Below are 22,607 nucleotides of genomic sequence, written 5' to 3'. Positions count from 1 at the left end.
ACCTTTAAGGAATATAGATCTGAAACTAAAGGACTGTCTTCCCCAGCTTATGTAAAGAATATGGAACAAAAATTAAGAGACAGGGCTTAGTATCATAAGAGAGTGCTTACAGTGAGATAGAAAACAAGGTTTATATTCTAGCTGTTGAAAAATGCAGGAACAATATCACAAATACCTAATATAGGCATTAAGTTAATGCCTTTTAGACCCACCACCCTGCAAGACTGGGATTTGTCTCACTTACCTCCAGACTCCTATATCTCACAGAATCACAGAATCACAGAATTTTCTAGGTTGGAAGAGACCTCAAGGTCATCGAGTCCAACCTCCAACCTAACGCTAACAGCCCTCCACTAAACCATATCCCTAAGCTCTACATCTAAGCTTCTTTTGAAGACTTCCAGGGATGGTGACTCCACCACTTCCCTGGGCAGCCTGTTCCAATGCCTCACAACCCTTTCTGTAAAGAAGTTCTTCCTAACATCTAACCTAAAACTCCCCTGGCTCAACTTAAGCCCATTCCCCCTCGTCCTGTCACCAGGCACGTGGGAGAACAGGCCAACCCCCACCTCTCTACAGCCTCCCTTGAGGTACCTAAAAAGAGCGATAAGGTCACCCCTGAGCCTCCTCTTCTCCAGGCTGAACAAGCCCAGCTCCCTTAGCCGCTCCTCGTAGGACTTGTTCTCCAGGCCCCTCACCAGCTTCGTCGCCCTTCTCTGCACCCGCTCAAGCACCTCGATGTCCTTCTTGTAGCGAGGGGCCCAAAACTGAACACAGTACTCGAGGTGCGGCCTCACCAGAGCTGAGTTAATCAGATCTGGGTTAATCAGCCCAGGCTCCAGGTTTTAGAATCAGTGGGCACAGCATTCATATGACTAATTTCTAGATGTCTACTTTAGGTTAAGAGGAGTTATACTCTAGAAGTGCTCTTTTTCACCACTGTGTCAAAATGGGAACTCAGGATAAGTTAGTGTAGAAGTTTCCATCACAGAGATCCTCATTTGGCCAGATAAACCATGCCACCAGAAAGAGAAGAAAAGAACAGACATGCAGTAATTTAATACCCATGAGTGCCAATGAATGGTCATTTCATCTGTGTGTCATCTACTAATAGTAAATGAACCAGAAAAAAAAAATACATGAAAAAAATACAGAAAAAAAAGATACATGAAAGAAGATTTAGAATAATGTAAATATCAATGGCAACTTCCTAATCCCTAACAGAGGATGATCTGAGCCCTTCACAGAAACATCTATAACCCTTTCAATCCTCTTTTTAAAGGAGAGCAATTCTGGATGTTTTTGTGGTCCATCTACCATTCTCATCCCAGAAAAAATCAAAAGATAACTCAAAAGCTGAAGAAGATTAGCAACTGTTTACTAACAAGCATTTATTTGCTGTGATGCTCTACCTCCTTACAAAAGCATGAACAAATTGAAGACTATCAAAGTTTTCTCTTGAAAAAAGCAACTTGCCCAAAATAGAGTAAATTTGTTTCACCGGCTGTCAACACTGATGCTGCTTTTTCTGTCTCTCATTCCTGATGGAGAAGGGGCTTAAGCGGGTGATTTAATTTCTCTAACTAAGACACTTTCAGACATTCCTACTTGCCTAACCACCAAATTTTGAAATGATCAGATAGTTAGTTACACAAAGAGACTGATAACTCAAATGCAAAGATTTTGAGCAAAAAGTTGGACATCTGCACTAAATCAACAGTCTACCAGAATGTCTACCAGAGGAGAATTCTTCTACAAAAAGATGTTGTCTTCCACATGCAGAATATAAAACCACACTGAAAAATCCTACAAGCTCTTTCTGCTTCCTATGATCAGTGAAATCCTGAGCAAGTTCCTAGCCTTTTAACTATTTACATTGATTTTAAATTGGATGAAAATATTCAACAGAAATACAGGTGCTCTTCAATCCAATAATGTGGAATAGTGGTTTCAGTGGAGACCGTACACAATGATTAAAATAAGCTGATGGCCACTGTAGTGTTTTACAGTCACAGCCCACTGCATGATAAAATCACTCTAATCTTTACGGATGACTTTTCAGTTGCTGATAAGCTGTATTTTCCCAAAAGAGACACAGATGAATCCAGGTGCCATAAGACAGATAAATTCCCAAAATGGGTCTAGTGAGCATATCTACAGTTATTCACGTAGGATGCTGTAATGAGATGAAAGCATTCCTTTCCATTCCAGCTATTTCAGACCATACCAGCTTTTTTATCTAATATTTTACACTATAGCTGAGAAAATCCTTTTATTTTCTTGAACATTCAAAGAGACAAGACAATCTCTGCATTTCTGCTTTCAGGAGAACTGCCAACTCAAGCAGTTTTGAGGCCATTTTTGAGGCAGTATTTTCAATTTTGCATAAGTGACTTTGTAACTTATATCCTACTAGATACCTTTGCTGCCTTCAATGAGGAATGCTTCAAACAAGTGCCTGTTTTGGGGTCAGACCTGACTCCATACAGTTGCAAGGACTTCCTGCAAGTACTCCAATCACATAACAAGCATTGGCTGTACATGAAGTCCACTTGCGTTCTAAAATGACTTCCTCTATTACAATGGAAAATCAGTTAAATCAGTTACAAAATTCCAAACTGTTATCTAAAGGAAAGTGTTGGAATGAGAAGCAGATAAATGAAGTGCTTCGATTAAAAAAATAAAAAGATGAAAAAAAGGATATGGAAGGGAGAAAACAGGAACTGTGGGGAAAGGAGCGGAAACAAGAGAGGCGTTTGCATTAACTGCATAAGAATATTAAAAAAACACAGCCCCAGGACATATACTCAAACTAAGAAATGAATCCCATTTTAAGGGTTTAGCTATATGAATAATCCAGTTATTCAAATAGTACTTCTCAAGGGCTTGCAAGAACACTTACCTTTCTAAACTACAATGTATCTCAAAACAGTCCAGTATTTTTGTTAAAATTTGCAAGATATTCACTATCTCTAATATAAAATAATACTGAAATGAGTTTTAAAAAAAAATGTTTGATCCTCTTCTTTTTAACATTCACATAACAATTTATAGGATAAGTCTTAAAAACCTGCACTGCTGTACAGTTATAAAAGCAAAGACCAATGTGCAATTCACAGAGATAAGCATCCCAATGAAATGCAGGAAATAATAATGCTGTTAGTTACCTTTTAACAAAGAAAATTACTTCCATGATCCCTTAACTTTTCCTTTTTGGCTTCTGCAGATTTTATAGTTGCATAATATTGCCTGTAACCTGACTTGCCAGGAGCTAACTATAAGACTGAACAAACAAAATCTCTGTCCTCACATCACACCTTTTTTTCCAGTTCTGCTGAAGAACAGATGCCCTTTATTAGCTGCATGTTTCTGTCTAACAACCCTGACTGGCCTTTCTACAAAACCAGGAGTTTCTCCGCTCTACCCAGTGGTCCTGCTGATCCAATCTATATGGTATCTTTCTGTTAGCACTACAAACTGTCACTCCTTAGATTCTGATCCAGGTGTTTCCAAAATACACTGCTACACAGAAATGCCGGCACCCAGAAGGGGTGTGCTAGGATAAAAGCCACAGTTCTGAAAGCAGAACTGTGTTCAGCAATAGTAGAATATACCCTTTCAACATCTTCTTATACACAGAAGTTTTTCCTCACTTAATGAACCATAGGGAAGCAAAAACAGATGTTCATTTGAATTGGAAAACTTGCATGCCTCAGGCCTATCTAGAGCTGTGACTTCGATAAGTGAAGCAATGTAAATTATGACAATTTTCAGTTCCCACAGATGGCTATCTTAATACATTTCAAAAACCTAAGGTAACATAGTCGTACATGCAAATAGACACTACAAAAATAACAATTAAAGGGTAGATAGTCAAAACATATTGAAAGATTTAGATGATGGTAAATGTGATTAATGTGATGTAACAGCAGGAATTCTTACTCTTCTAAAGCCTGAAGCATATTCCTCGATTCTTCAAATGTCAGTATATCAATTACTTGGTCGTTCATAATTACATCTTCACTAAAGAGATCACCTGAACTGAACTGAGAATGCTCCAGTTTGTGATTTTGACTGAGTTCATGTTGTATCTCCTAAAAAAAAAAGAAGAAAAAATTAAGCTTCAGATTATAAAAAAAAATACAGTGAAGCTGATGTCATTTTATTGCAGGTAATCACAAGTTACCAGAAAGACTCCCACTTATCATCACATTGTACAGCTGGAAATGGTATAGAGCAATTGTGTAGTTCAAATACATATTTAGGATCAAGTGTAACACTTTTGTCTCAGGCTGCACTTTTTTCTATATAACTGATCAGGAGTACAAATAAAGAAATTCATGCAAAAGATAGCAGACTTTACATTGACATTAGTAGGCTTGCAAAAGCCTTCCAAGGAGGTTATTTTCTACTATAAACTTTCTAGTAAAATTTTAAAGAAATTTCTGTGGTATACACATTACATATGGCAAAATTATACTACTAGACAGTTCACAGGTCAGTGAGGCTCCCTTGAGATGAGCTAAGAAAATCACCATACAAAAAATTGCTGTAAGTAGCTCATGCTAGGACTGAATTGGTCGTTTTTTTTTTTTTTTAATAGCAATGTTATCTGAGGTTTTTCTGTTTAAAAAAAAAAAAAAAAAAAAAAAAAAGCAGCCCTTTAAATGGTAAGGGATTATTTCTTCAGGCCTAAAAGAAATAAAAACTGTTAACGTAGTAATTTTCAACCAGAGAGAGTAAGGCTGGAAGCACTTTCTGAGCTCATCTGGTCCATCCACTGGCCTGAGACTAGATCCCCTCTGCATAATGAGACCCCTCTGCATAATGAGACAAATTTACCTATCATTAGATAGAAAATTTAATGCAAATCTATTAAAAACAACAACAAAAACACAATAAAACCTTCTTTTGTCATTTGTCAGAAATTATAGAAAAGATAAAATAAGTTGTTCACAGAATTTAAATCACAAAGAAAATACATCTTTTTCCCTCACTTTTTGCTGCTTCAGTAGAGCATATACAGATGACTTAGCACAAGAACTGTCTTCAAATCTATCAAACATTGTGAAGTTACATCTGACACAGCATTTTTACCTAGAGATAGGAAACCAATACTCATAATTGCATAAAGCAAACTGTACACATCTAGTCCTGAAACAAATTATTTCCAGCAAGACCACCCAAGCCTCTGAAATGTGCTATGCCCCTCTACAACTCTCCCCAGATTGCCTGCCTCAAGCAGAGCAATATGTGGAAGCTGAGGTCTCCAAGCAGAGTGCTACTTCTGGGTACGTGCTTCTCAGTACATTTGTCCTCTACGCAAGAGCACTCCAACTGCTATGCAGAAAAGCAGAGCACTACAAGTGCATTGCCCTCCCTGGACTGCCTCCACACATGCCACAGCACAGCAGTGTCCCTGAGAAACACATCTAATGGGTTTCTTTGTTTTGAAGTCGGTTGGCATAGGAAGAATAAAACCCCAAAGTGCTCTCCAGGCAGCCACATAAATGTGCCTACAGAAATGCTTCAACCAAATCTTTAAACTTGCTGTGGAATTTTTCTGAAACCTTTAAACAGACACTTTCATTATAGATTACAAATTAAAGCTTTCTGGGCGTTTGAAAAATCAGACCACTGAAGAAAAAGAAACCAAACTGAAATCCAAAAGTAGAGTGAGAACACAGCTACTACTTAAATTTCTGTCAGTCTTAATTGTCTCAGTTTGACAGCACCAGCCAGCACAGTTTATACTATCCAACAGCCCCAGAGGGAATCTCAAATGATATGTCTCTCACCTGTATCATCACTTCCATCCTAAACCAACATTCTCAGACCATGCCCAAGAGAAATTGCAATAGACAGAGTGACACTGCCTGCTTGACCTGGCAACCCAGTAGGAGATCTACCACCACCTGAGCAGAGGAAGGTTTCAAACCTTTAACACCCCCTTTCTTAGGAGATCGTTCTCATCACTGTAATAGCAACTGAGGTCTCTATCTCCCTCCCACTGAAGTTGTTCCACTTCATATAAATAGCAAAATAGTTTTAAAAAGCAAGGACTGGAGCTTGGGCCAATCTGATGGATATTCAGACTGTATTTTCTCTCTCTGTATTTATGATCTGGATAAAGAGCACCATAAATGCTCCATCCCCAAACCCAACTGCTTTGCTTAATCACTCAAGAGACTAAGGTAAATCCAAAGATCTAAGAGACCCAGCTTCAAACCCCTGTTCCTGATAATCAGAAATACAATTTGGACTCATGTATTCTGCATTCGAGGTGAGTGGTCTACCCAGAGTTATTCTGCCTCTCATACCGGGAGCAAAAGGAGAGATAAGGACAAGGAAGAAGATGAAACCAAATGCAAAGCCAATGGGTAGTATCGCTCCCCTGTGAAGCTTAACAACCAGTTATTGACAGCAGTTCTTTTGATCAGGCTATTCTTACATCACTTCTAAATCTGATTGTGCTAAAGATTTGGGGTTGTAGAGATTATAGTACCAGTGAATTCAATCCAGCACTTGGTGCCTTTTATTTAGCTTCAAAAACACTTTAGGCAATCCATATTAGTTTGCATGTTATATCATCAGAGATGATCAATAACAAAATTATATAAAGTACTGTTACAGATAGTATGACTCACCTGGTTTTTACTATGGAAATTCCATTTTAATACTTTGGTTTGGTAAAGAATGAAAAAAACAGCACATGTCAATACAAAGGAAACGAAAAAAGCAATGAAGAATCCTGAAGCATGGATGGCATGGCTGTATGAAATCTGAAATGAAAAGACCATATTATTTAAACTAATTTTCCTATATATACAAAGATCAGACTCAAAGATCACAGCTGTAATGAACGCAGTAAATTACTTTTAAATGGCTTTATAAAACTTCAGGGTTACTCAGCATTAAATTACAATTAGTAATTTTTATTTATTAATAGTGTCTATTTTCCATAGATTTTGAAGTCTGCATGCCCTTATGCCCACCTAGTCCAAATGCCTCTGTAAATTCCAACAACAGATCTCTCATGGATTGAACTGTAGTTGCTGTGACTTTTGGGAAGACTACTTAAGAGCCTGCGTTGCCAATCTCTCCAAAATCTCATTGAAATTAATGGCATTTGACATTGCCCAGAGCCTCTGAAAAATCAGTCTGATGTTGGCTTCCTGAAATTAATGGCCATTTCTTGATTCAATAAAACTCAGTAAACAACACTGGGATAAAGTACTAATAGGAGTTCAGAATAAACAGATAACTGACGATAAAACTCCCTAATTTGTGTGTATCATTGCAGTTTCTCCATGAGACAGAGTCAGAAAAGAATAGCAGAAGCACTGGAACTACACTTCAACTAATATCTTTGTATGCCTTTCACTTTAGGTCTTAATTTAATCTTTAAATGGAATGGCATTAAAAATTAATTTTTACTTCATGCTCCATGTAGCAAAAGTTAATTTAATGTTTGTTTAGTTCTTTGAGATGTCTGCATGAAAAATATAGCACAGCTACTAGTATAATGTTTCACCACAAAATAATCACTCTGCTGGGGCTAGAAAGTGTAAATAATTAACATGCCGCTTGCAAGCAGGGCTTGGTCATCTCATAAAGCAGAAAGCTGGGAGCATTCCATAGAACAAACAGAATTCGGCACAGGAAGCAACAATCATATGCAGTCTGCAATGTAGAAAGTATTTATTCTAATTTAACAGCAGAATTTGATCCTTTTACTGCCTGCTTATGGAAAAAAGTTCTTGGATAGGGAATTATCTATGCTTTTATAAGACAGTAAAATGAGTTTTGGAGGGACACCCCATTTCCTTGGATACAGCCTAATGGGCTATAATGCCTGAAAGCATCACAGTGGATGCTGCGGTGTGGGGAATCAGAGACCCCATACAAACCATGGCATAGGACCAGTTTGGCACTGCAGGCTGACCCCCAAACCACTGGCACATCAATGAGCCTCAAAACCCATATGCAAAGCTAACTTCTTAAGCCATCTTAATAGTGTGAGGTGAAGAGGCATTAAAGGCCTGATTTTCTTTCAAAAGTTGCTGTGCTCCCACTGATTTAAAGGATGCTGAGGGAAACAATTCTGGCAAAAATGAGGTCAACATAATTATTATCACAAATCCCATGCAATGTGGCTAGACAGGAGAAATGCATTTTGCTTTCACTACAGCTTCCTACTCAGCATTGAAACCACTCAGCCAAGGGCAGAGGCATGCAGTATTCACAGCCCCTGAAGCACTGCGGGAAGACATCTGGCACGGGCCAACAGATAAGCTATGCTCGTATTTTTTCGTAACCCACATTTTTCATAACCCATATTTTTTCATTTATCTTGTCATAGGCAACCAAGCACTTTCTTCCAGCAACACCGAAGAGGAAATCCACAGGGTATGAAAAATTTTAAAGAACAGCACAACAAGAAGTGTGCAATTAAACCACATGTAAATTCACAGGACCAGCTTAGCATGGTACTGCCATGGCTGTGTAAGTGGTTCTTCATTTTTCTAGCCCCTAGTCAACATTCAGAATCTGCTTAGTCACAAGCATATTGGTTGTTCACCATTCACCACAATCATGAACCCTTTCAAATAATTTTTAATAAATAAAATTTAAGATTGAGATCATGTATAACACTTGACACTATGGACAAATACAATACATCTCACTTGTCTCAGTATGAAACAGTTTCTCGATAGGTGGAGGATAACTCCACACTTTTTGAAAGGCAAATAGCTTTCTTGTGGTAGCTATGCCCAAGAGCACGTGAGCAAATTCCTCATCACAATTCTCTGTGGCTGGACAATGCTTCAGACTAAAAAAAAAAAAAAAAAAAAAAAAAAAGGCTACACATATAATGGAACTCTGAAGATTTTCTTTGCTAAATATTGCTGCTTTAGGATAACAAAACCCCACTGTCTTGACTCCTGTTTTCTTCCCCTTATAATTGGAAATGGCAGAACTTGTCTATGATTAATAGCCAGATGAAATTTAAGTACCTAACTACATTCTTAGCCCCCTAGGATTTAGGTTAGATTATCCATGAGTTTAAGTCAGTGAGTTTGAGACAGTGTAATGCCAAGTCATAGCATTTACCTTGGTCTTTTCTTCTTCAGTTATGGTGAATGATGCCATCAACGATACGAGATGTGTTTTATTCTGAGAGAAATATAAAAATATTACAAGCATTAAAAAATGAGCAGAATCCAATTTATAACACTGGCAAACAGCCCAGAGTCTCTACAAAAGCTTCTCCTCAGAAGAAAAGCTATACTTCTCACTAGGTAAATCTGAATAAAATCTGATAGCTAAATGTAGTGGTAAAAGTGCTCTGTGGGATATACTCCCCTTCTAACCAAGCACGGGCTTATTCAGTGCTCACAGATTTACACTTTTTCTACATTTATAAACTCTGTGTTGACTGAAAGTGTACAGAACATGAGTCAAAGTCACTGCATATGTCTTGCAGGGATCAAAGTTTGCAGCTCAATGTCTATCAATTCTGCTAAACATCCACCTGTATCCTCTCCTCTTATCATTTCTTGGTTTTGAAGTCTTGCTCTCTGTCTCTGTAGTATACCCTCATGCACATTGATCATTTTTTCCTCTAAAACAAGTGAGATACAGCAGCTGGAAATGAAAATATATACGCAAGGTCTAACTACATGCACTTAAGAAAACGATGAGGAAAATATCAAAACATATTTATGAATGAGGAATAAGTCACTTTGGAAGAAACCACTCTTCTTGTGTCATTAGTCCTGCTTTCTACTTAGGTTAACTCCAGCATTGTTAGATCCATGATCAGTTCTCTTGGAGCCTGGTGCAACTGAGTTCTCAAAAAATCACCAAAGATTGAGTGATTACCCAGCTTCTCTCAAAAATCTCTTCAAGGTCCTCAAAACTCTCATATTTAAACAGTGCTTTTGATTACAATAAATTATTTTTTTTATTAAAAACATGTCAAAACTGCAACCTCTCACAGACTATAGGAAAACACACATAAGGAGGTGGGATACTGTTATTTTAAGGATACACAGATAAACTGGAAAGAAATAAGAAAAGTAGAAAGAAATGCTTCAGGACAACACACAAACATCCTTTACCTATTTAAGGAGGCCTAATGCTTCCTAACCTTTGAAAAATAATTCATGTATTTAAAAAATTCATGGTAACCAGGGAGCTTAAGGACTTCACTGCAGTACATGCAGGCCTCATCACAGGTCTCATAGCTTAGGCAGACAACCATAGAATCACTTAGGTTGGAAGTCCATCAAACTCCAACCCCCCTGCCATAGGCAGGGTTTCCACCCACTAGATCAGGTTGGCCATCCAGCTCTAGGGATGGGGCATCCACAGCTTCTCTGGGCAACCTGTTCCAGTGCCTCACTACCCTTACAGTGAAGAATTTCTTCCTAATCTAACATATCCTTTTTCAGTTTAAGATCATTCTCCCTTGTCCTATCATTATCTACCCGAGTAGAGTCCCTCACCACGCTATTTATAAGAACCATTTTGGAACTGAAAGGCAGCAGCGAGGTCTCCCTGGATGAACATCCTCAGCTGTCTCAGAATTTCTTCACAGGAAAGGTGCTCCAGCCCTCTGAACAAGAACTGCTTTCAAGACTTGTACAGGAAATACCTGTGATGAACTCCTGAAAGTTAACTTTGCAGGCAATGTCAAGACCCTGCCATTCCATGTTTCCTTTGCATCAAGAAGTGCAGTGTAGTTGATTGCAAAGTATTCTCCAACTGTTAAAAGAGAGGAAAAAAGTGTGTAGATGAGGTACATTTACCCATACAATATTGGCCTCTTAAGGAATTGTGTCTGCATTTTCTTAAATAAAACAGTACATACACTGTCTCGAAAATAACCCAGCAGAGTTGCACTTTTTTTTTTAACACAAGAAGACTGAAGAGTTGAGCACCCAGCTGAGCTCAGCTGCAGTTACAGATGTTTGCAAAATATGAAAAGCAAGTCCAATATGAATAAAACATCTGAGGAGCTTTTTAGGCTCCCCTTTAGACTGTGCTTCCTCACCAGCAAGTGCTCTCCTAGGAGTCTAGCTGCAGTAAGCTCCTCAGTAGGGGAGGTAGCCAGAGCCTACCAGCATAGTCCAGAGAAGAAGAATATGGATAAATTTACTTTATCCCAGGAAAATTTCTCAAAGTTCTCTGAGGAAGATCTGGGACAGCTCTGGAGCTCTTCCAACACAGCACATCCCCCACACGAAAAATCATAATCCTAAAAAGCAATTTATTATTTTTCTATGGACATCTTCTACCTCTTGCACATGTGCTTAGGAAAGGGAAGATAAAGAAATCAAGAAAGACAAATTTTTATGAATGTGCAAGGATCCAACTGCTATCTAAGAAACACACTAACTCCAAGACTGGGACGGTCTATTACTTGCTTCAATTTTATAATTTGCTCAAGTCTGTAGAAAATGGATACAGAGCAGAGCTGTCTTCTTTCAGATTAATCATTCTGCCTGTTTGCATGTTTTTTTGCAATTCCGGTGTACCCCTACCTCAGCAAGTTAATCCACCGTGATTTTAAAGACACTACTCAGTAAAGTGTTTGCTTACTTTCTACCTTATTTAGCCAACGTCGTTCTTGTTTAGAATGACGTTTCAATTAAAATTGGTTGTGCAGAAGCTTTTTAAAATATCCAAAATGAACAAATACCATCATGAAAGATTCTGTTTCATTTTGACAGCAGTGACTTTTACAGAGCACAAGGGCTCACTTCCATGCCTGGAAGAGGCAGTTCAAAGGTGGGAGCCAAAATGGGAATTAATAGAATTTTAAACTGCAGCGCAAAACTGGTTACAGGGTATTTCACCCATATCAACCAATAATTACTGAGTTTACATCTTCAAAAATAAATATCCTGATTTGAACAGATGCTCTTCCACATGTGTAATCAGAGCTACTTCTCTGCAGAATTTGTTACCTTGCAAGAATCTTTTCCTGTAAATCTGTACACCATCTGTTGTCTTATTACCACTGTTTTTTTGAACATGTAGACCGGTGATATTGTCCAGGAGGATAAGATCGGTGATGTTTCTTGAGAGCAGCGTGTTGGTGTTATTAATCAGAAGTCTAACATAGGCAGTTTGAGGATCATGTTCAACATCCACCTGAAAACAGAAATATTAACAGTGCAAAACAGTTGTAAGTGCATCAAGAGCAAAATCTGTAGTCTTGATTGCTAGTAAATAGTTCACTATTTGTGTAAGCCAATTTTCTGAAGGCATTCTGAGAAACCTGCAAACAGCACTACACTCAGTTTGATCTCAGACTCCCAAGGAGATTTTAATTTTTGGTGTGCCTGAATGTTGCTCAGAGACAGAGGGACATAAAACAAAAGTTTTATGCCAGAAGTAAAGTGAAAGCCAGAAGTAAGTGAAAACAAGCATACGAATACTCCTGTGACACACAGAACTGGAACATAACTTCATAACCAGATTCTGGAAAATTCTTAGCTTTTGTATCATGAAGATGTTTCTTTTGCAAGCTGTCCTCATTGCCAGTTCATTCTCTTCATGCATTTTTGTTCTCTGGTTCTCTCTTTTTCCACAGCAACTGCACGCTCCAAAGGGTGCCAGCTGCTTCCATTTGCCCTTCCCACATAAGGGCTGATGGAGCTACTAGCAGACTTGGAGTTCAAGGCTCTGCTTCCAGTTAGAGATGAAATTCATAAATTAATAAGCAATCACTAGCAACATGCTGTCACATGACTTTATCTATTTATTCCATTAGGCATTCATTAACTTTCACTGAATAATTACACCCTCTAAATGAAATTGCCTTGAGCACAGAGTCACTTACTGACCTCTCACCTTTCAAAGTGCCTTCCATTATAAAATTGTATTAAGCCAAAACTGTCTAAAAACTCCATCAGGCCTGTACTATGATGGTCCATAACATAGCCATGATGGCACAGTGGTCTTCTAATAATGGCACCAAATTAACACTTTGTGAAATAACCAAAGTGTGATTCAGGGACAATCTTTCTCTTTTTCCCTCTTTTTTTTTTTTTTTTTTTTTTTTTAAAAAAAAAAAGGCAATGTCTCTTTTCTCTATCTGGACACTAGGAAAAATAGCAATAAAGCAGCCTTCCCCAAAATGACTACTAAAAACATTAACTGTGGGAGATGTCAGAAATCATACAATTTATTGCAGCCACAGATTCAACATATGTAGTTATAATTTTATAGTGCACCTCGACCCATGCATTTCATTTTAATTCAGCATAGAAACAGATGAAAGTTTCAGAATGTTTTATGAACCGAGGAAAAAAAAAAAAAAAGCTTTATTAAAATTATAATTGCTTAGTTTGCATTTTCTGACATAAATGGCAATAATTGCATTTGAATAAATCTGTTTATGTAAGTAGCTCTTCTCATTATACTACACTAAATTTTCCAAACTCATTACGTAAAGTTCAAACTCAATTGTATTAAATAAATCTTATGGGGGGAAAAAAACAACTACCTATTATACCAGATTCTGCAAATAAATGCCAGCAGGTATAAAAGTAGGCCTGATCATATTTGTAAAGAAAGCTTTGCCAGTTTCATACGTTCATGTGTCTTGAGCTAGACACAACATTTCTGGGACCTAAAAACACCAGATGTTAGAAGTGTGATATACTTGGGGCAGATTTTCTGTCTCCTGGTTTTCTGAACTGGTGTGATGCAGTCAGCAGACCTTTCAGCCTTCCCTATGCAGTCACAAAGCTGGAAACTTGCTTTAAAAACAACAAAATGAAACAGGAAAAAAGCTTAAAAGTCACAAAAAGAAAATCCAAAGCCACAAAGCAGAGACCCTGACCCAATCACTGAATCAAGAAAGCACACATTGAAAGACCACAGGTTCAAACTGCACAAGTTGTTAATACAATATTATGTTCCACAATAAGTGTGGATAGGCTCGTGCACACAAACAATTATGCACTACCAAGAGAAGGAGCTGGGAATAGGTGGGAAAACAGAAAGTCTTTCCCTTCCTTTACTTTCCCATACCTTTCTTTTGCTCTTCTGTGAGATGAAGGCAAAAATTAGGATTTCATCATTTTTTCCCATGCTTTTAACCAGACAAAAATATATTCCTTTACATTTGGAGAGAGGAGATGTAAACAGTAATTTAGCTAAATTCTTACAATAGAATAGGCAGAAAAAGTAGGATGTGTATATTCATAGGTAGGTGAGGGAATGTGGCAGCACTACTCCTCTCCTTCCTTTAGTTAACAGGTTTAATGCACACTCCCACATACAGTTCATTATCGTTCTCCAACTAAATTTGCATTTTCTCTTCATTTCATTTAATAAAATTCTTAATTCAGTGACTAAACAAAGCAACCCTTCTGAGGAATCAAAAATCTATCACCAATCTACTGCAATTTTCCTCAGGCAGCCAGAAGGTCGTGTTTTTTGCATTTGTCAATACCTTCAAATACAGGTTTTACTTTAGAATCACAGAATACCCCGAGTTGGAAGGGACCCATAAGGGTCATCAAGTCCAATTCCTGGCATCACACAGGTCTACCCAAAAGTTTAGACCATGTGACTAAGTGCACAGTTTGATCACTTCTTAAATTCAGACAGGCTTGGTGCAGTGACTATGTCCCTGGGGAGCCTGTACCACTGTACAACCACCCTCTCTGTGAAGAACCTCTTCCTGATGTCCAGCCTAAACTTCCCTGCCTCAGTTTAACACTGTTTCCCCAGGTCCTATCACTGGTGATTACGCAGAATAGGTCACCTGCCTCTCCACTCCCCCTCGCGAGGAAGTTGTAGACTGTGATGAGGTCTCCCCTCAGCCTCCTCTTCTCCAGGCTGAACAGGCCAAGTGATGTCAGCCGCTCCTCTTATATCTTCTCCTCTAGGCCCTTCACCATCTTCATCGCCCTCCTCTGGACACTCTCCAGCAGTTTCACATCCTTTTTATACTGCAGTGCCCAGAACTGCACACAGTACTCAAGGTGAGGCCACACCAGCTTTCATTATTTCTGACTGGCAATGAATTTTAAGCTAGTAGTAGTGGATAGTAGCAGATGAAATAGCAGATGAGAATGAAGCAGCAGGTAAGCTGGTGGGTTTGACCACTCCTAGAAAGAACCTCCTCCATATGCCACTGCCATTTGGATCAGTGGCCACTGGATATCTCATTTGAGTTGCTATTCTAAGTAGCAACAAGATATTTTTTCTTGTATTTGGAGCAGATGATTATGCTGCCAAACATCTACAGGAAGAAAACACAATGGCAGCCACTGACAATAGAGATAAGTGCTTATTTCAGTTTCCCTCTGCCCCTGCAACAGATGTCACTTCAGGTACATGGGTGAGTACATGTCACTTCAGGTACATGGGGGAATGAAAGAACCACAGCAAGAACAAGAACATGTTAGGAGGAATTGCCTTAGGAGTGAAAGGAACAGAGGATCTCCAAGAAGTTTGAACAAATGCAAGAATGCAAGAAATGCAAGAATCCTTAGAAAACAGAAATGAGAGAGGTAAAAGTTTTAAAAGCCAAATAGACAAATTTAAAGATTTATTTCAGCTCTGCTAAAGATTACTATCGTTATGAAGTACTACCTCAGAAGCGTTCATGCCACGCTGTGGAATGAAGTCCTACAGGAACTTCTTTCTTGTGAAAGAAAGAAGGACTGGGCCCTCAAAGCATGGGTAAATTTTAAACACCCTAGTTTTGATCATGGTATTTCCATGATTAAATGCTGGAAAAATACTGCCTTCAAGAAGTAAACATATGTCATCTCCATGCTCTGAGGAGTCACTTACAGGTGGTGGGTAGGAAATGTGCTAAATTCACTTTTTTTTTTTTTTTTTTTTTTTTTTTTATTTAAAACAGCTAAAGACAACCATATGGCTGGTCTGCCTCTTAGCAGGAAAGCATCTGTTCAAATGAATTAATATTGAAGAGGATGACAAGGTAAGCAAAGGGAAATAAAACATGAAATGAATTTCAACATGGAAGACAATTCACATACAGTTGTACTGTTTTCAGTAATTTACAACAGGTAGCACGGCACAATTATTTTCTGGTAATACTGGTATCTACAACAGACTATCTTTCATCTTGTACAGCAGGATTTCACAATTTTTAATGAGTCTGTATGAGGATGCACTATGAATGGCAGAAAAAACAATATGTATTTGTCTCAAACTCAAAGCTAAGAAGCTTTGATACAAAAATTGAGAATCCCCAGTGCAAAACCCAGAAGATTCTGTCACTGCTTCTTATGCTTGAAATGCTCACTATTTGGCCTCATTAATTATGATATGCAGTTACTTCAATAATGACATTATACATAATTAGTGCCATGAGATGTGATGCATATTCATTCTCTGTGTAAATGATCCGGTGCAGGTCATAATGTCACCTCTTCTGTACTGGGTACTAAATTCTCTGTCATCATATGAAACATTTCAATGGCTGAATTCAGATTTGCCTTAAAGTTGGATGCACTTTCTCTCTCCAAGGGAAAGCACGGTGAACTGTCTCTAATGATAAAAATTCAGATTTGATTCATCTAGCACGGGGAATAAAAAAAAGGGGGGGGGTGAGGGGCAAAGGAAAAATAAGTAGATCTATTAAACTCTGCCACCTAAAGACGTAAAATTGAAAGTTTAAAAATTCTTTATAGCAGAGAGGTCTTTGTTCCTTGTATGCATTTTATGCAAGCCAAATGAAAATTTTTATCTATTAAATACCGTGCTAAATACTGTGCTTTTATCTATTAAATACTGTAGCTGAGTCCCACTAAGTATGCTGATGGTGACACATGGTTTCTTCCATGGCTTTGTTATAGGATGTCCCCAGACGCTTCACAGGGTTCTGTTCCCCATGAAAGCATGTCCACACTTGACACAGGTAGGGCACACATGGAAGACAGATGAACACCTAAAAAGGCCCATCACATTCTCTACAGAAGTTTCTCTCTATCATTATCCAGCCTTGTGACTGATACACAGAACATTTGCACGTTTATTCTTTTTATAGATTCATACCGAGGTATTTAACACTGGTCAAAAACCCAAATCCCCTATAGTCTGAAAAAAGATTTCACTGACTTAATTCAGTTTTGAAACAAATTATTCAATTTCAATTCAACAATGCAAAATTATTCCTCTTGCAGAGGTGCAATCATCTCAACATAAAAATGGAAATACTCCCAAATACACAGTACGGGTACTATTCTGTTTCCAGTTTTAAAGAACACTTTTTGAGTACAAATTTCCTATCAAATTAACAAGAGAAATGAAAAAAAAATAAAAACAAAATAACAAAAACAACAAAACACCAAAAAACTTACCACAGCACATTTCTGAAGGGTTATTCCAAATCCAGAGGACGCATCTTCAGGCTGCAGAGGAAGAGGAAAAGTCTACACAGTGCAGGAAACTATCATAACTCACAAAATGAAGCACAAGTAGTATGTAAATAAGAAAATGAGAAAAATAATTAAGAGGTATTAATCAACTTCAAATTTAAGAGCTTTGTTATCCCAGCAATTACTCTTTTTGTTAGTCCAAATCCGTTTGAACTACTTATTCCCACCTCTAATTACTAGTATCTTAATTGGCACATGCATCTTTTGGCTATCAGACTTCCCTAAGTTCATTAGACTATATGGATACAATTCATTATTATGTGTCTATCAGAGTTTACACAGCAATCACATAGCTGTATCTGTCACAATAATTATTTGGAAGTCTCACAACCAATTGGTATTGTTGAAGCCATCTAAAGTGAACACAATCACCTGAGACAGAATTAGAAACATACTAATTAGGTAGTAAATTCCAAGCAACATTCAGTTTTGACATAATTGCAATGATGTTTATAAATACTGTAAGTAGCAAACTATGATTTACTGACCAGCTGATGGTTAACAGAAGACTCTCGTTTAAACAAAATCTTCTTTGTCCATGAAGGTATCAAAGCAAATACCGAATGGCTCCACTGACCGTCTGAGGCTGCAGAAGTCAAGAGCAGGTCATTGACTTCACTTGCTTGAATTACCAGAGGTAATTGCAGTGCTGAAAACCAAGGCAAGACTCTGTGTTAGAGCTAAAGGTGGCTTCGGCACAGCAGCTACTTGGTGTGTGTCACCCCTGAAGATTCCAGCCAGAGATGATGGGGCTTGTGGTACTCAGCATGCACACCATGACCAGCACACTCTCCCAAAAAGCATTTCAATTTTAAATAGGCAATGGAGACAAGAGGGTAGATATGAAGCAGAAATGGGACTTGCCCCAGAAAATCCAGCAGGAGTTAAAACAAAACTGCGTCCTACCTAGGGAACTCCACAGAAGATTTCTTGCCACTTAAACGTAAATCATCTAATCCATGAGTTAAAAGGTTTCCACATTAAATCAACTGTTAATATTTTCAACACAAAGAATTTTACAGCAAAGCATAAATAATTGAAGCACTCTACAATGTGAGTGGCCTCATTGCTAAGGGTGTTCTGCTTCAAAGATACAGTCTGCCAATTAACCATCAAGTATTTCAGTACATAGAACAAAAATACTTCTCAGTTGACTGAGGGTGTCAATTACTTTTCAGATTAATTGGAGTGCAATGAAATCAAATACTCCACAATTTAGTAATTTGCAATATCAATGCTATCCTATACCCCATCTCTCACATTTTTTAGTAGAGATTAGGCCAGGATATCACATGAAACTACAAGAACACCTTTGGAATTGCAATATGATAATAATTTCCATCTAATGAAGTAAAAGCACCTATGACATTAATAATTGGAGCTTACACTAAAAATCAGTAATTTAATCTAATTGTAAAACAGTACAGCTGCTGAATAGAGAAAAAATGTAGTGAAAATTTATAAAAGGACTGTGGACTTTCTGTGTTTAAAGAAGATACATTTTTGTCATTCTTTGCAAAATAGTTTTAATTTATTATTTATTTTTAAACCGCACGTTTTAATCATTAGGATTATATATTCATATGAACAAAAATTCTAATCAAAAACAAAGATTTTTGGCAAATGACACTGTTATGTAAGCATTATTTTTTATAAAGCTATTAAATGTTAACGAAATATGAAGAGTTGAACATACTGACAATCTCAGAAAAATGAGAAGCTTCATGTTTTTGGAAAGGCACTGTTCTGTTGGAAGAACAATACAGATAAATACTGTCAGTTGTAAATATAAAAGACATGCACAGAGCATTCAGAACTACATGTTTAGAAGAAGGTCCTATAAAGTGCCTCGAGGCATTGATGCACTGAAAAGGTTTATGTTAACATAATGAATGAGATGTGTTCCTGCTGCTTACAGAACTCAGATGGACATGTACATCCCAGGGACCTTCACTGTCTTCCCAAGGATGAATAGCATGCTTTTAATTTGGGAGAGTGTGGTTTATACTGGATAAAAATGTGGTTATACCCACCAGGAAAAGCTACTCGTTTACATTTTACAATTAGCTTTAATTCACTTCCCTGAATTTCACTTACATACTTAAACCATTATTACACAGTGAAACAGACTCAGACTAATTTAGGGACCGTAAAACTAATAAGGAAAATTTGGTGAGGAGAACAGTGGTATGTAATTACGATACCAAATGCCTGCATACCTTTTTGGTTGGTATTTTTCAAGGGTAGTCATGCATACTGCATTTCAGTTTCAATACTAAGCAACAGCCCAAATCACTCAGAACGTCACCAGTGCTGAACTGACGTGCTGGTTACTAGTCTGAGCCCACCTGGACACTGCACTCCCTAGCAGATCAAGTGCAATATTATCCTGCCTAAAATGGCTCCAAACGTATGTTCTGACAACTGAATCATGCTTCTTCTTAGTTTTGTACAGATTCAGTGTTTGGATGTAAGGATTCATTTTGTATTTGCTGTGCCTCTGAGATGTTGATCCAATTGCCACCCTATTCCCATGGAGGTAGGAAATCAGCTCCCCTTTTCATTTTCTTGCCAGACTACCATAGATGAACTTTCCCTTATAGTAAACAGAAACTCCAGTTGAAGACAAGAAGGAACTTCTTAGAGCTTTGTAAGAGCCAGAAGTGAACATAGAAAAGTATATAGGCTTTGCTGAACTCCTGCCTTGAAAATGCTTCTTGCTTAGCAGATCACTTCCTTCTTGTTGATTAACCTCCCTCATAGGAAATAGAGAAGGGGGGGTATTTGTTTCATGAAATATCTTTTGTTCTCATGCCCTACGTAGCAAGAGATCTCTCCATCATTACTCCCAACTGTGCTTTCCATGTGACAGCAAATCCTGATATTCCTACCTGGAAAGTACCAAGTCCATAGTAACCAATTTGATTAACTGATCGTGTTCTTTGCTTCTGAATAAATCTCAGGATTATTAATTATACAAGATGACTGTTTTCAAGTTGTGCTTTGTCATCACTTACAATCCTGCAATAATGTGGCTAGCTCCCAGAGTAATCCTCCAGGCACGTTACTTGGCTGCTCCATCATTGGTAATTAGAGGTTGGGGATTTTGCAGGTTCTTGACATTATGCTAAGCAGCCTCAGTGGTGATGATGATTGCAAGGATACTTCTGCAAATTCACTTGCACCTTCCCAGCATTTAGGCTTTGCTCAAGAAGATACAATCAGGATGAGGTACGTCCATAGCACAACACATGCCACTGCCTTGCTCCAGTTTTTTTCTCATCCTTTATATTTATTTTTAACAGCACAGGCTGTTTGCTAATACCCTTGTATCCCTTGCCAGTAAAGCAGCACTATTCTAACTCATTATTTTTTGTAGTATCAAATGTTAGTTAAAAAAAAAAAAATAATAAAAAAAACACAAACAAACAACAAAAAACTCTTTTCCTGATCCACAAATATTTATCTGTCACTAGAACACTACACACACCTCAGTCCAGCTGACCTACAAGAACATAACGGCTTTTCCACATAATTCACTGAATACTCGTAACCTCAAGATGACATAATTGCAGTTATCAATTAACCTTGATAGGTGAATTTCAGACTTGTCTCTTTTCAGACAAGGTCTAGATGGATTATAGATAGCTGATCATTGCTTGAAAAGTCAGACACTGCACATCTGAGAAAGGATGTTACAGGCATAACACATTCTGTGGTTTTCAAGTTTATCCCAGATTTCTGTTCTGAAAATGTTCTTGTAACAAGTAATCTACTTGTCTGAGGTCTGATTTGTCTGAGGTTGGAAAATACAAAATACTAATGCTTGACTCCTGAGGCCTTTCACTAACAAGCATTGAGCTTTCTTTTTGATACCCTGCTGTTCAGAAACGAGAGCACAGCACTGTCAGTGCCTCTTCAGAGGTGCATCCCAATCCTTACACTGGCTCTGCAATCTCTTTACTCTTTTCACTCTCTTTTCTTATAGTTTCAACCTTTGCCACTTTTCCGGCTGTTTTCAAAAAAAAAGGGTATCATTTGAGCTGCACAGTCTTCACTTCCATTAGTTCCTAGATGGAAGCTATTCCCATTCCTTTTCGAAACAGGAACTTTGCTAAGCAGAGGAACAGTTTCAGCTGCACTGCCCAAATCTCAGCCCAGATTGCCAGACTGCTGCTGGGAGCACCCCAGGCACAGCACCTCAGGCCAAAACATTTCCCGGTGAGCAAAGCAGCAAGGCATGAGGCTTCATCAGGGGCTTTTCTGTAAACATCCCCAAAGATGTCAAATCAAACAGTTCATCAAAGAAAAGCAATAATTTCACTTTTTTTGAGATGTGAGAAAATATAACTGTCTCCAAGATGAAATTTTCTTTGTTTTCCTTAATGACATAAATTAAACATTCCACACATTTACAGTCTACGATCAAGTTGTTAAATATTTTATCTTCCTTTCATCAGCATGTTATTAAAATATTTTCTCATTATTTAATCCTACATAAACCAAACAGAAACAGACATACCACAACCCTGTCTTAAATTGCATATTCCTAGATAATTACCAGCACTGGTATGTTGACTTTGTATTGAATTACCAAAGGAAAATATGAAATTAAATATTAATGTAGCTGAAACAACTGGAAGATTGTCATAATATTTTACCACACCAAGTTTTTCCTATAACATTCACTCAGTCCCACATATACACAGTGCCACAACAATGGAAAACGACAAGTGCACAATTGATCAGCACACTCTCAATGCAAAACCAGATCAGAACAACCATTGAGTGCTGCTTAACTTTCTTTGGTGCTGTCCCCAGGCAGTCATTTTCCAACTCCTTTGCTTTGTGTACCACTGCTTTGTGTGGTGATCTGTTGTTTTGGGCTTCTAGCAGCCACAGTCAGGCCAGACACAACACACTTAGCAAGGAGAAGTCTCCTACCACCACCTCTCATTGCTTTTGCTTGCTGCAAATTACCAAGAGGATCCAATGTAGTACAAAATGCACCTACAGAGTGAAGCCTGTGGTAATGGTAGGTCTGTGTTCATATTGGCTGGAGATGGAAGAATAGGTATGCAAAGAAAGGAACTGTCCTCTGTGATCAGTCCCTTGCTAAAATGTTAGTTTTGAGTAATGACAAGGACCTTCAGTGTTAGGTTCAGCCTT

General features: G+C 38.0%; 1 protein-coding gene across 3 annotated transcripts in view; it reads right to left on the bottom strand.

The window, feature by feature from the left end:
- Positions 1-22,607, bottom strand: part of EVC2 (EvC ciliary complex subunit 2) — a 73,738-nt gene that overhangs the window by 45,910 nt on the left and 5,221 nt on the right. For all 3 annotated transcript variants that reach the window (XM_084516453.1, XM_084516451.1, XM_084516452.1), the window contains exons 3-9: positions 17,927-18,087; positions 17,361-17,411; positions 11,976-12,162; positions 10,661-10,770; positions 9,115-9,177; positions 6,648-6,782; positions 3,943-4,094 (exon numbers count right to left, since the gene is read on the bottom strand). In XM_084516453.1, coding sequence (XP_084372579.1) covers positions 3,943-4,094; positions 6,648-6,782; positions 9,115-9,177; positions 10,661-10,770; positions 11,976-12,162; positions 17,361-17,411; positions 17,927-18,087 — 859 coding nt within the window. The remainder of the gene's footprint in view (positions 1-3,942; positions 4,095-6,647; positions 6,783-9,114; positions 9,178-10,660; positions 10,771-11,975; positions 12,163-17,360; positions 17,412-17,926; positions 18,088-22,607) is intronic.

Source organism: Aythya ferina (genome assembly GCF_964211825.1).
Source record: "Aythya ferina genome assembly, chromosome: 4".
Lineage (NCBI taxonomy): Eukaryota > Metazoa > Chordata > Aves > Anseriformes > Anatidae > Aythya > Aythya ferina.
The sequence above is the reverse complement of the archived record's forward strand: the minus strand, read 5'-3'. Positions and strand labels throughout refer to the sequence as shown.